Source organism: Lagopus muta, unplaced genomic scaffold (assembly GCF_023343835.1).
Source record: "Lagopus muta isolate bLagMut1 unplaced genomic scaffold, bLagMut1 primary scaffold_182, whole genome shotgun sequence".
Taxonomy (NCBI): Eukaryota; Metazoa; Chordata; class Aves; order Galliformes; family Phasianidae; genus Lagopus; species Lagopus muta.
In genome coordinates, this window is record NW_026040226.1 from 1753 (window position 1) to 15375 (window position 13623).

The following is a 13623-nucleotide window of genomic DNA, read 5'->3' on the forward strand; positions in this document are numbered from 1 at the left end:
ACCCTGACCCCACACCCAGACCTATAGGAACCCGTGAGAGACCCTACAGGACCCTGACCCTATAGGACCCCCACCCTATAAGACCCTGACCCTACAGCATCCTCACCCTATAGGACCCTGACTGTATAGAACCCTGACCCTGTAAGACCCCAACTTTACAGGACCCCGACCCTATAGGACCCTGATCCTGTAGGACCCTGATCCTGTAGGACCCTGATCCTGTAGGACCCTGATCCTATAGGACTCTGACCCTACAGGAGCCTGACCCAATACACAGATCTATAAGAACCTGTGAGAGACCCTACAGAACCCTGACCCTATAAGACCCTGACCCTATAGGATCCCGACCCTACAGGACCCTGACCCTGTAGGACCCCGACCCTATAAACCCTGACCCTACAGGACCCTGACCCTATAGGACTGCTACCCTACAGGACCCTGACCCTATAGGTCCCCATTCTATGGGGTCAGCACCCTTGGGTGCCCCATTTCTATAGGGCCAGCACCCCTGGGTGCCCCATTTCTATAGGGCCAGCACCCCTGGGTGCCCCATTTCTATAGGGCCAGCACCCCTGGGTGCCCCATTTCTATAGGGTCAGCACCCACACACTTCCTAATTCTATAGGGTCAGCACTCCTGGGTGCCCCATTTCTGTAGGGTCAGCACCCCTGGGTGCTCCTGGAGAAGGGACGAGCACCCCTGGGTGCCCCAGAACGAGGGGGTGGGCACCCCTGGGTGCCCCCAAAGAACGGGATCAGCACCCCTGGGTGCTCCTGGGGAGTGGGATGGGCACCCCTGGGTGCCCCCTGAGTTATAGGATCAGCACCCCTGGGTGCTTCTAAGGATGGGATCAGCACCCCTGGGTGCTCCTAGATGGGGGATCAGCACCCCTGGGTGCTCATAAGAGTGGGATGGGCACCCCTGGGTGCCCCCTGGGAATGGGATCGGCACCCCTGGGTGCCCCATTTCTATAGGATCAGCACCCCTGGGTGCTTCTAAGGATGGGACCAGCACCCCTGGGTGCCCCTAAGGATGGGACCAGCACCCCTGGGTGCTCCTAGATGGGGGGATCAGCACCCCTGGGTGCTCAAAGAGGGATGGGCACCCCTGGGTGCCCCCTGAGTTATAGGATCGGCACCCCTGGGTGCCCCTAAGGATGGGATCAGCACCCCTGGGGTGCTACTCAAAGAGGAATGGGCACCCCTGGGTGCCCCCGGGAGTGGGATCAGCACCCCTGGGTGCTTCTAGGATCGGGATCAGCACCCCTGGGTGCCCCCTGGGAGTGGGATCAGCACCCCTGGGTGCTTCTAGGATCGGGATCAGCACCCCTGGGTGCCTCCTGGGAATGGGATCAGCACCCCTGGGTGCCCCTAAGGATGGGATCAGCACCCCTGGGTGCTCAAACACGGATGGGCACCCCTGGGTGCCCCCTGGAATGGGATCAGCACCCCTGGGTGCCCCCTGACTTATAGCATCAGCACCCCTGGGTGCCCCTAAGGACGGAATCAGCACCCCTGGGTGCTCCTGGGAATGGGATCAGCACCCCTGGGTGCCCCTAAGGATGGGATCAGCACCCCTGGGTGCCCCTTTCCTACAGGACCAGCACCCCTGGGTGCTCTTAAGAGTGGGATGGGCACCCCTGGGTGCCCCCTTCTCTACAGGATCAGCACCCCTGGGTGCTCCTAGGATTGGGTCAGCACCCCTGGGTGCCCCCTGGGATGAGACCAGCACCCCTGGGTGCCCCTTTCCTATAGGATCAGCACCCCTGGGTGCTCCTGGGATCGGCTCAGCACCCTTGGGTGCCCCTAAAAGTGGGATGGGCACCCTTGGGTCCCCTTCCTATAGGACCGGCACCCCTGGGTGCCCCCTGGGATTGGGATCAGCACCCTTGGGTGCCCCTCTTCTACAGACCCAGCACCCCTGGGTGCCCCCAGACCAGCACCCCTGGGTGCCCCTTTGCAGCAGAGCCTTCTACCCCCCCCTTCCCCCTTTCCCCCCTGCTTCCCAAAGGGTCAGGTGACCTCCCCCAACCCCCCCCCCCCCCCCCCCACCCATGGGTGCCCCCCACCCAAAAACTCACCCGAGGATTTGTTGCGCATCAGCCGCACCTCCCTGGGCTGCACCCCCTGAGCCTGCAGCAGAGCCCGGATCTGGGGGGGGGGAAAAGGGGGGTCAGAGGGGTCCCCACAAATGGGTGGGGGGCTCCAAGGGTGGGGGAGGGGGAGGGGGGGGGGCACCCATGGGTGAATGGGGGAGATGGGGGGGGGGCACCCAGGGGTGAATGGGGGAGATGGGGGGGGGGGGCACCCAGGGGTGAATGGGGGAGATGGGGGGGGGGGGGGGGGCACCCATGGGTGAATGGGGGAGAAAAGGGAGGGGGGGCTATAGGGAGGGGGCGGGGCTTGATGGAAAGGGGGCGGGGTTAAAGCGCACGGTTTGGTGGAGGGGGTGTGGCTAATGAAAGGGGGCGGGGCTTGGATGGAGGAGCACGGCTGGAGGTGGGGGTGTGGCTTGGTGGAGGGGGCGTGGCTACAGGAAAGGGCAGGCATTGGTGTAGGGGGGCGTGGCTATGGGGAGGGGCGTGGCTAACAATAGGGGGCGGAGTTTGAGGCGGGCGTTGCTACAAAGGGGGCGGGGTTTGATGGAGGGACGTGGCTGGAGGTGGGGCGTGGCTTGATGGAGGGGGGCGTGGCTACAAAGGGACAGTGAATGGTGGAGGGGCGGGGCTAAAGGGGCGGGGCTAAAGGTAGGCGGGGCATTTAATGGAGAGGGTGTGGCTACAGGAAGGGGGCAGGGCATGATGGGAAGGGGGCGTGGTTAAAGGGCAGGTCTTGATGGAGGGGACGTGGCTAAAGAAAGGGGGCGGAGTTTGAGGTAGGGAGGGTGGAGCTACAGGAAGGGGCAGGGCTTGAGGTGGGGCGGGGCTATGGGGAGGGGCGTGGCTAACAGAGGGAGGCAGAATTTGATGCAGGTGTGGCCACAAAGGGGGCGGGGTTTGGTGGAGGGGCATGGCTGAAGGGGGCGTGGCTTGATGGAGTGGGCGTGGCTACAAGGGAGCACAGTTTGCTCCCTTTAGGGAAAGGGGCGGGGCTAACTGGAAGTGGGCGTGGCCATCGGTTAAAGGGGAAATAATTGGGGCTTTGCAAGTGGGAGGGGCTATAAGGGGCGTGGCTTCCTGAAAGGGGGCGTGGCTTCCCTCCCCACTAATCCCAACAAAGAAAATTTAAAGGGCCAGCGCACCGCATTTGATCCCTCCCCAACATTGGGCTGTACAACAAGTTTGTGAAAAAGTGGGAGTGGCTTCACAAAAGAGGGCGTGGCTTCTCAAAGGGGGGCGTGGCTTCCCTGTCCGCTCGTCCCAATGAGACAAATTTAAAGGGCCAGCGCACCGCATTTTGGCCGCTCCCCAAAATCTGGGTGTGAGACTCCAATATGGGGCGTGGCTCCCCCGAAGTGGGCGTGGCTCAAAGGGGTGTGGCTAATCAAAAGGGGGCGTGGCTTCTCAAAGGGGGGCGTGGTTTCCCTAAAGGGGGCGTGGCTTCTCAAAAGGGTCGTGGTCTCTTTAAAGGGGGGAGAGTGGCTCAGCAAAGGGGGCGTGGCTTTTCAAAGGGGGCGTGGCTTTTCTTCAAAGGTGGGCGTGGCTTCCCTGTCCGCTTGTCCCAATGAGGCAAATTTAAAGGGCCAGCGCACCGCATTTTGGCCGCTCCCCAAAATCAGGTTGTAAGACCCCAAAACGAAGACCCCCCCCCCCCCAAAATGGGTTGAGGCCCCCCCCCCCCCAAATTGCTCACGTCGTTCTCGGTGGCCGCCTGGGGCAGCATTCGCAGCATGACGATGGTGCTGGCGCGGGGCTCCTCCTCGGCCGCCTCGGGTCTGTAGTCCTGGTCCCTGTAATCCCCATCCGCCCCAAAGGGCAGCGGGGGGGCTGAGGGGGGGTCCCGCTTCCGGGGGGGGTCGGCAGAGTCGTAAGGGGGCTGGAAGAGGGGGAGAAGGTGAGAAATGGGGGGGGAGGGGGGGATGGAGGGAGATGGGGGGGATTTTGGGGGGGGAGGGATGGGGGGGAATGGGGGGAAATGGGGAATAATGGGGAGAAATGGGGAGAAATGGGGAGAATTGGGGGAAAATGAGGGAGAAATGGGGAGAAATGGGGAGAAATGGGGGGGAAATTGGGGAGAAATGGGGAGAAATGGGGGGAATGGGGGAAAATGGGGGAAATTTTGGCAGAAATGGGGAAAATTGGGGGAAAATGGGTAAGAAGTGGGGAAAATGGGGGGAAAACAGAGAGAAATAGGGGAAAATTGGGGAATAATGGGCAGAAATGGGGAGAAATGGGGCAAAACTGGGGGAAATTGGGGAGAAACATAAGGAGAAATGGGGGAAATTGGGGCAGAAATGGGAAAATTGTGGGAAAATGGGGAGAAATGGGGGAAAATTGGGAATAGTGGGGAAAAATGGGGGAAAATTGGGGAAATTAGGGAGAAACGGGGGAAAATTGGGGAATAATGGGGAGAAATGGGGAGAAATGGGGGAAAATTGGGGAAATTGGGGGAAATTGGGGAGAAAATAAGAAGAAATGGGGGAAATTGTGGGAAAATGGGACAAATGGGGGAAATTGGGAGAGAAATAGGGGGAAATTGGGGAATAGTGGGGAGAAATGGGGGAAAATTGGAGAATAATTGGAAGAAATGGGGAGAAATGGGGGAAAACTGGGGAAAATTGGGGAAAATTGGGGAAAAATGGGGGAAAATGGGGGGAAATTGGGGAAAAATGGGGGAAAATTGGGGAATAATGGGGAGGAATGGGGAGAAATGGGGGAAAATTGGGGATAATGGGTAAAAATGGGGAGAAATGGGGAAAATTGATGAAATTGGGGAGAAATGGGGAGAAATGGGGGAAATTGGGGGAAATTTGGGCTGGAATGGGAAAAATCGAGGGAAAACAGAGAAATAGGGGAAAATTGGGGAATAATGGGCAGAAATGGGGGGAATTGGGGAAATTTGGGGAAATGGGGAGAAAATAAGGAGAAATGGGGGAAATTGGGGCAGAAATGGGGGAAATTGGGGGAAAATGGGGAGAAATGGGAAGAAATGGGGGAAAATTGGGGAGAAATGGGGGAAATTGGGGAATTGTGGGGAAGAAATGGGGGGAATTGGGGGAAATTGGGGCAGAAATGGGGGAAATTGAGGGAAAACAGAGAGAAATGGGGGGAAATTGGGGAAGAAATGGGGGAAAATTGGGGAGTAATTGGGGGAAATGGGGAGAAATGGGGGAAATTGGGGGAAATTTGGGCAGGAATGGGGAAAATTGGGGGAAATGGGTAAGAAATGGGAAAAATCGAGGGCAAACAGAGAGAGATAGGGGAAAATTGGGGAATAATGGGGAGAAATAGGAAGAAATGGGGGAAATTGGGGAAGAAATGGGGGAAATATGGGGGAAAATGGGGAGAAATGGGGGGAAATTGGGGAATAATGGGGAGAAATGGGGGAAATTGGGGGAATTACAGGGAAAATGGAGAGCAATGGGGAAATTGGGGGAAAAAGGGGGGAAATTGGGGAGAAATGGGGTAAAATAGGAGAAAATGGGGGAAGAATGGGAAGAAATGGGGAGAAATGGGGGAAAATTGGGGAGAATGGGGGAAAATTGGGGAATAATTGGAAGGAATGGGGAGAAATGGGGGAAATTGGGGGGATAATGGGGAGAAATGGGGAGAAATGGGGAAAATAGGGGAAAATTGGGGGAAAATGGGAAAAAAGGGGGGAAATGGGGAAAACTGATGAGAAATGGGGAAAAATCATGGAAGAATGGGAGAAAATTGGGAAAAAGAGGGGAAAATGGGGGAAAAATTGGGGGAAAATTGGGGAAAAAAAAGGGGAAAGTGGTGAAAATGGGGGAAAATGAAGAAAATTTGGGAAAAATTGGGGGAAAAATGGGGGAAGGTGGGGAAAATCAGACAAAAGTGGGGAAAATGGAGAAAAGATGGGGAAAAATGAGGGGAAAATTGGGGGAAAATGGGAAGAAATGGGGGGAGAATGGGGAAAATTGGGGAGAAATTGGAAAAAATTGGGGAAAGTTGGGAGAAATTGGAAAAAATTGGGGAAAATTGGGAGAAATTGGAAAAAATTGGGGAAAATTGGGGAAATTGGGAGAAATTATGGGAAAAATACGGGAAAATTAAGGGGAAAAGGAGGAAAATGGGGAAAAAATTGGGGGGAAATGGGGCAAATTGGGGGAAAATGAGGAAAACTGGGGCAAAACGGGGGGGAAATGGGGGTGAATGGGGCTCAGACCTGGGGGGGGGTCCCTGACGTTTGGGCTCCGTCCGGGGGTCCCCCGTAGCCGCGATAATCCATGTCGCGATAGTCGTGATCCCGCGATTGGCTGCGGGACCCCCCCACTCCCGGGGGGCTTTCGGGGGGGGGGGGCGGCCCCATAACGGCCCCGTCCGGTCACCGCGACCCCCCCCTAGAGGGGAAATTTGGGGGGGGGGGCGGGGGTTAAAGGGGGGATCCCAAAAAGCCCCCAGCCCCAATAGGGGGCGCCCTGCTTCATTCTTAGGGACCAAACCCCCTCTGTTTTAGGGACCACCCCCCATTTTACCCACAACCCCCCCCCGCATGGGACCACCCCCCCATTTTGGGGTCCCTTGGCCCCCACTTTGGGGTCCCCTCATCCCAATATTTAGAGACCCCCCCCCCCATTTTACCCACCCCCCACTTTTGGGGTCTCTCACCCCCATTTTAGGGACCACCCCCCATTTTGGGGTCCCCCATCCCCATAGGGTCTCTCTCCTTCCTTTTCGGGTCCCCCCCACCTCCATTTTAGGGACCACCCCCCCATTTTCCCTCACCCCCCCCACTTTTGGGGCTCCCACCCCCATTTTAGGGACCCCCACCCCCATTTTGGGGTCCCCCACACGGGGTCTCCCCATCTGTGGCGTCCCCCCCCCCTCTACCTGCGTTCATATTCCATGGCTGATGTCGGCCCCTGCGGAGGGGGGGGGGACAGGAACTGGGCTGAACTGGGCTGAACTGGGAGGCACCGGGATGGACTGGGAAAGGCTGGGAAGAAGCAAAGGAGGCACTGGGAGGAACTGGGGCTGAACTGGGAGGAACTGGGCTGAACTGGGAGGCACTGGGATGGACTGGGCCGGGCCCCATAAACCAATAGCCGCCACGTGGAGCCCCCCACCAAGCCCCGCCCGCCTCATTACCATAAACCACGCCCCTTCATTAACACGGAACCCCCCCTCCGCCTTTCCTCAACACCGCTCGCCAAGCCCCGCCCACACTCACTCAATCCCCGCCCCCCTCCCTCAATCCCACCAATCAGAATCCTTCTTTCCCGTTAGGCCCCTCCCGCCCCAATTAAGCCCCCCTCGCCCCCATTCATTGACCTCCCCATTAGGCCCCGCCCACCACCGGATAGGCCCCGCCCCCCGGCCCCGCCCCGCCGCTCCGTTCCCACCTCCGCTCTCCGCCGCCGCCACCGCCGCCGTTTCTCCGCCGCAAAATGGCGGCTCCGCGCTGCACTCGCTCCGCCCCTCGCCCTTCCCCGCGTTCCTATTGGTCGGATCGGCCGCCACTCAGGCGATCCGCGGAGCTCATTGGTTCGCTGCGCAGAGGGCCGGGGCGGAAGCCGTGGGGCTTAACGAGTGGGCGGGACGCGGAGAGCGCGCTGTGTCGCTATTGGCTGAGCGCCGAGAAGGCGCTCTCTGATTGGTGAACACGGAGAAAGAAGCGACGGAAATGGCGGGGGGGTGGGACTTAGCGCACGTACTGTTTTTCTATTGGCTGAACGGCCCGGAGCCTCTCTCGGGAGGGGAAGGGGGCGGAGCGAAGCCACCGCACAGACGGCCGGGAGGCACCGGAAGCAAGGGAGGAGGGACTTCCGGCGGCAAGATGGCGGCTCTGTGGAGGGCGATTCGGTCGTGGCGGGGTCCGTGGGGAGCGCGGGGGAGGAGCGCGGGGAGCGGGGCGGGTCGTGGCGGCACCGCAGGAAACGGTCGGAGCGCATCGGGAGGAGGAAACGTGGGAGGAGGCCCAGCGGAAGGTGGGCGGGGCCTGGGAGAGGGGGGGGGCGGGGCCTGGGAGAGGGGGCGGGGTCTGGGAGAGCGAAGGGGGAGGGGTCTGGAAAAGGGGGCGGGGGCCTGGGAGAGCGAAGGGGGAGGGGTCTGGAAAAGGGGGCGGGGCCTGTGGGAGCGGTGCGCGGGAGGGGGGCGGGATCTGCGAGGTGATTGGCTGCAGGGGGCGGCATGATAATGAGGGGGCGGGGCGACGTGTGGTTTATTGGGCCTGGTTCAGGGCCTCCCAGTTTCATCCCAGTCCCTCCCAGTTCCGCCCAGTAAGGCCCCCACATCCCCAGTCCCTGCTCCCAGTTCATCCCAGTCCCTCCCAGTTCCTCCCAGTAATGCCCCACATCCCCAGTCCTTGCTCCCAGTTCATCCCAGTCCCTCCCAGTAAGGCCCCACATCCCCTACCCATGTTCCCAGTCCCTCCAAGTGCTTCCCAGTATATCCCAGTAACTCCCAGTCCCTCTCAGTTCCTCCCAGTATGTCCTTACATCCCCCACTCCTGCTCCCAGTTCATCCAGTCCCTCCCAGTATGGCCTCACAGGCCCCATTCCTGCTCCCAGTCCCTCCCAGTGCCCTCCCAGTAAGGCCCCAGTTCATCCCAGTACCTACCAGTGACCCCGCGGTCCTTCCCAGTCCCATCCCAGTTGCTCCCAGTCTCTCCCAGTTACCCCCAATTCCATCCCAGTTACCTCCAATTCCCTCCCAGTTTCACCCCAGTTCCATCCCAGTTCCCACCCAGTCCCTCCCAGTTCCTCCCAGTATGGCCTCACAGCCCCCATTCCTGCTCCCAGTCCCTCCCAGTTCATCCCAGTCCCTCCCAGTTCCTCCCAGTAAGGCCCCACATGCCATACCCATGTTCCCAGTCCTGCTCCCAGTTCATTCCAGTTCATCCCAGTCCCTCCCAGTATGGCCTCACATCCCCCATTCCTGCTCCTAGACCCTCCCAGTCCCTCCCAGTTCATCCCAGTACCTTCCAGTGACTCCCTGGTCCTTCCCAGTTCCCCCCAGTCCCTCCCAGTTACCTCCAGTTCCCTCCCAGTTCCCCCCAGTTCCCTCCCAGTTCCCTCCCAGTTCCCCATAATTCCCTCCCAGTTCCCCCCAGTCCCTCCCAGTTCCCTCCCAGTTCCCCCCAATTCCCTCCCAGTTCCCCCCAGTTCCCTCCCAGTTTCCCCCCAGTCCTCCCAGTTCCCCCCAATTCCCTCCCATTTCGTCCCCATTCCCCACACAGACACCAAGGGGGCGTGGGCCAAGTGAAAACGAGGCGTGGCTTATCGAGCAGGGGGCGTGGCCTTGAGACAACAGGCGGAGCCTAAGAGCCCCTCTTGTCAATGAGGGGCGGGGCCTAGTAGAGAAGGGGCGGGGTCAAGGGGCAGTGGGTGGGGCCCAGCGATTGGGTGACGCCTTAAAGGGGCGTGGTCAGAGCGTGTGGGCGGGGCTTAAGGGGGGAGGAAGCGGAGATTTGGGGGGATTTCGGCCCATTTTTGTGCCTTTTTCCTCCCAGTTTTTTTAACTTTAAATTTTTTCTTCTCTTTTTACCCTTATTTTGTTCTCCCCTTTTTCCCATTTCCTTATTTCCCCCCTTTGGTTTCACTTCTCAAACATTCTGGTTTTTTTTTCATCCCGTTTCTTCTCATTTTCCCCCATTTCTCCCCATTATCCCCTATTTCTCCCCCATTTTCCCCCATTACCCCCCATTATCTCCCATTTTTCCCCAATTTTCCCCATTTCTCCCCATTTTCCCCACTTCTCCCCATTTTTCCACCATTTTGTCCATTACCCGCCATTATCTCCCATTCCTCCCCGATTTTCCCCCACTACTCCCCATTATCTCCCATTTCTTCCCCCATTACCCCCAATTATCCCCCATTTCTCCCCAATTTCCCCCAATCCTCCCCATTATCCCTATTATCCCCTATTTCCCCCCATTTCTCCTTAATTTCCCCCTTATCCCCCAATTCCCCCCCATTTCTCCCCATTCCTCCCCATCTCTCCCACTTTTCCCCCATTTCTCTCCATTATTTCCCATTTCTCCCCCATTTTTCCCTGTTCCTCCCCCATTTTCCCCAATTTCCCCCCCAATTTCCCCATTGTTCCCCATTATTCCCCATTTTTCTCCATTATTCCCCCATTTCACCCCTGATTTCCCCCATTCCCCTCCATTCCCCATTTCCCCCCCATCTCCCCCCCATTTCCCCCATCCCCCCCCATTCCCCCCATTTTCCCCCCATTCCTCCCCATCTCCCCCATCCCCCCCATCCCCCCCCATTTCCCCCATTTCTCCCCATCCCCCCCCATTCCGCCCCCATTTCCCCCATTTCCCCCCATTTCCCCCCATTTCCCCCCATTCCCCCCCATTCCCCCCCCCATCCTCCCCCCATATTCCCCCCCAGCACCCCGATCTCCATGGTTTTTTACACTGACCCCGCTGCTGATTTGGCCAATGCCCGCGCCGTCTTCATTGCCGGTGTTTCCCTGGCGCTGGTTTGGGATCGGTTTTCCTGCATTACCTGCCTGATGGAGGGTAGGGGGCTGGGGGGGCAATGGGGGGCAATGGGGGCAATGGGGGCAATGGGGGCATTGGGGGGAGTGGGGGCATTGGGGGCAATGGGGGCAATGGGGGCAATGGGGGCAGGTGGGGGCATTGGGGGGCAATGGGAGCATTGGGGGCAATGGGGGCAATGGGGGCAATGGGGGCAATGGGGGCAATGGGGGCAATTGGGGGCATTGGGGGGCAATGGGGGGCAATGGGGGCATTGGGGGCAATGGGGGCAATGGGGGCATTGGGGGCAATGGGGGCAATGGGGGGGCAATGGGGGGGCAATGGGGGCAATGGGGGCAATGGGGGCATTGGGGGCAATGGGGGCAATGGGGGCATTGGGGGCAATGGGGGCAATGGGGGGCATTGGGGGCAATGGGGGCAGTGGGGGCAGTGGGGGCAATGGGGGCATTGGGGGCAATGGGGGCAATGGGGGGCAATGGGGGCAGTGGGGGGCAATGGGGGCAATGGGGGCAGTGGGGGCAATGGGGGGCAATGGGGGCATTGGGGGCAATGGGGGCAGTGGGGGGCAATGGGGGCAATGGGGGCAATGGGGACATTGGGGGCAATGGGGGCAATGGGGGCAATGGGGGCCAATGGGGGCATTGGGGGCAATGGGGGCAGTGGGGGCATTGGGGGCAATGGGGGCAATGGGGGGCAATGGGGGCAGTGGGGGCAATGGGGGCAATGGGGGGCAATGGGGGGCAATGGGGGCAATGGGGGCAATGGGGGCAATGGGGGGCAATGGGGGGCAATGGGGGCAATGGGGGGCATTGGGGGCAGTGGGGTCGTTATGGGTCAGTAGGGGCACTATGGGGACATTGGGGTCAACAGGGTCGTTATGGGGTCAGTGGGGACATTATGGGGTGAATGAGGACGTTACGGGGGTCCCAGACAAGTGGGGGGCTGTGGGTCCCATGGGGGCCTTTGGAGTGGCTATGGGGTCAGTGGGGTCGTTATGGGGTCAGTGGGGTGCTATGGGGGCGCTGTGGGGTGGCTATGGGGTCAATGGGGTGGCTATGGGGCACTGTGGGCTGGCTATGGGGCCGCTGTGGGGTGGCTATGGGGTCATTGGGGTCGTTATGGGATCAGTGGGGTCGTTATGGGGCGCTGTGGTTGGCTATGGGGCACTGTGGTTTGGCTTTGGGGTGCTGTGGGGTGGCTATGGGGCGCTGTGGGCTGGCTATGGGGCGCTATGGGGTGGCTATGGGGCGCTGTGGGCTGGCTATGGAGCGCTGTGGGCTGGCTATGGGGTCAGTGGGGTGGCTATGGGGCGCTGTGGGGTGGCTATGGGGCGCTGTAGGGTGGCTATGGGGTGCTGTGGGCTGGCTATGGGGCGCTGTGGGCTGGCTATGGGGTCAATGGGGTGGCTATGGGGTCATTTGGGTGTTATGGGGCGCTGTGGGGTGGCTATGGGGTCAGTGGGGTGGTCATTGGGCGCTGTGGGGTGGCTGTGGGGTGGCTATGGGGCGCTGTGGGGTGGCTATGGGGTCAATGGGGTCGTTGTGGGGCGCTGTGGGCTGGCTATGGGGCGCTGTGGCTGGCTATGGGGTGGCTATGGGGCGCTGTGGTTGGCTATGGGGCGCTGTGGGGTGGCTATGGGGTCAGTGGGATGGCTATGGGGTCAGTGGGGTGGCTATGGGGCGCTGTGGGGTGGCTATGGGGTCAGTGGGGGTTGGCTATGGGGCGCTGTGGGGTGGCTATGGGGTCAGTGGGGTGGTCATTGGGCACTGTGGGGTGGCTATGGGGGTGGCTATGGGGCGCTGTGGTTGGCTATGGGGTCAGTGGGGTGGCTATGGGGTGCTGTGGGGTGGCTATGGGGCGCTGTGGGGTCGTTATGGGGCATTGTGGGGTGGCTATGGGGCGCTGTGGGCTGGCTATGTGGCTATGGGGTGGCTATGGGTTGGCTATGGGGCGCTGGTGGTTGGCTATGGGGTGGCTATGTGGCTATGGGGTGGCTATGGGGCACTGTGGTTGGCTATGGGGCGCTGTGGGGGTGGCTATGGGGTGGCTATGGGGTGGGCTATGGGGTGGCTATGTGGCTATGGGGTGGCTATGGGGTGGCTATGGGGTGCTGTGGTTGGCTATGGGGCGCTGTGGGGTGGCTATGGGGTGGCTATGTGGCTATGGGGTGGCTACGTGGCTATGGGGCTGGCTATGGGGCGCTGTGGGGTGGCTATGGGGTGACTATGGGGTCAGTCGGGTGGCTATGGGGCTATGGGGCGCTGTGGGCTGGCTATGGGGTGGCTATGGGGTGGCTATGGGGCGCTGTGGGGTGGCTATGTGGCTATGGGGTCGTTATGGGGCGCTGTGGGCTGGCTATGGGGCGCTGTGGGGTGGCTATGGGGTGGCTATGTGGCTATGGGGCGCTGTGGGGTGGCTATGGGGTGGCTATGGGGCGCTATGGGGTGGCTCTGGGTCTGGCTATGGGTCTGGCTATGGGGTGGCTATGGGGCGCTATGGGGTGGCTATGGGGTGGCTATGGGGTGGCTATGGGGTGGCTATGGGGCGCTATGGGTCTGGCTCTGGGTCTGGCTATGGGTCTGGCTATGGGGTGGCTATGGGGCGCTATGGGGTGGCTATGGGGTGGCTATGGGGTGGCTATGGGGTGGCTATGTGGCTATGGGGTGGCTATGGGGCGCTATGGGGTGGCTATGGGGCGCTATGGGGCGCTATGGGGTGGCTATGGGTCTGGCTATGGGGTGGCTATGGGGTGGCTATGGGGTGGCTCTGGGTCTGGCTATGGGTCCCGGCCCGCAGGTTGCAGCAGTGGTCGCTATGGGCTGGCTATGGGTCTGGCTATGGGGCGCTATGGGGCGCTATGGGGTGGCTCTGGGTCTGGCTATGGGTCCCCGGCCCGCAGGTTGCAGCAGTGGTCGCGCCGTGAGGCCGAGCGCCTGATTCGGGAGCGCGAGCAGCGCGGGCTGCCCCTCATTGAGCCCAATTACTACGACCCCAAACGCCTGGCGCTGCCCCCACAGCACTGAGCGGCGCGGAGCCAATGAATAAAGGGGGG

General features: G+C 60.5%; 2 protein-coding genes across 2 annotated transcripts; one reads left to right on the forward strand and one right to left on the reverse strand.

Moving 5' to 3' along the window:
• Positions 1-2051: 2051 nt before the first annotated feature.
• LOC125687740 (RNA-binding protein 10-like) lies at positions 2052-7651 on the reverse strand (the record flags this gene model as incomplete). Its single annotated transcript, XM_048932997.1, has 5 exons — positions 7465-7651; positions 6953-6984; positions 6288-6462; positions 3792-3974; positions 2052-2150 (listed from the first exon to the last, which is right to left on the reverse strand). Coding segments are annotated over exons 3-5 (426 nt in total), but the record flags the coding sequence as incomplete, so codon positions are not given.
• A 247-nt stretch (positions 7652-7898) lies between these two features.
• Positions 7899-13623, forward strand: NDUFB11 (NADH:ubiquinone oxidoreductase subunit B11). The gene is given in 6 exon segments (XM_048932998.1): positions 7899-7976; positions 7978-8049; positions 10462-10479; positions 10481-10550; positions 10553-10592; positions 13471-13623. Coding segments are annotated over 6 exon segments (402 nt in total). The 3' UTR covers positions 13595-13623.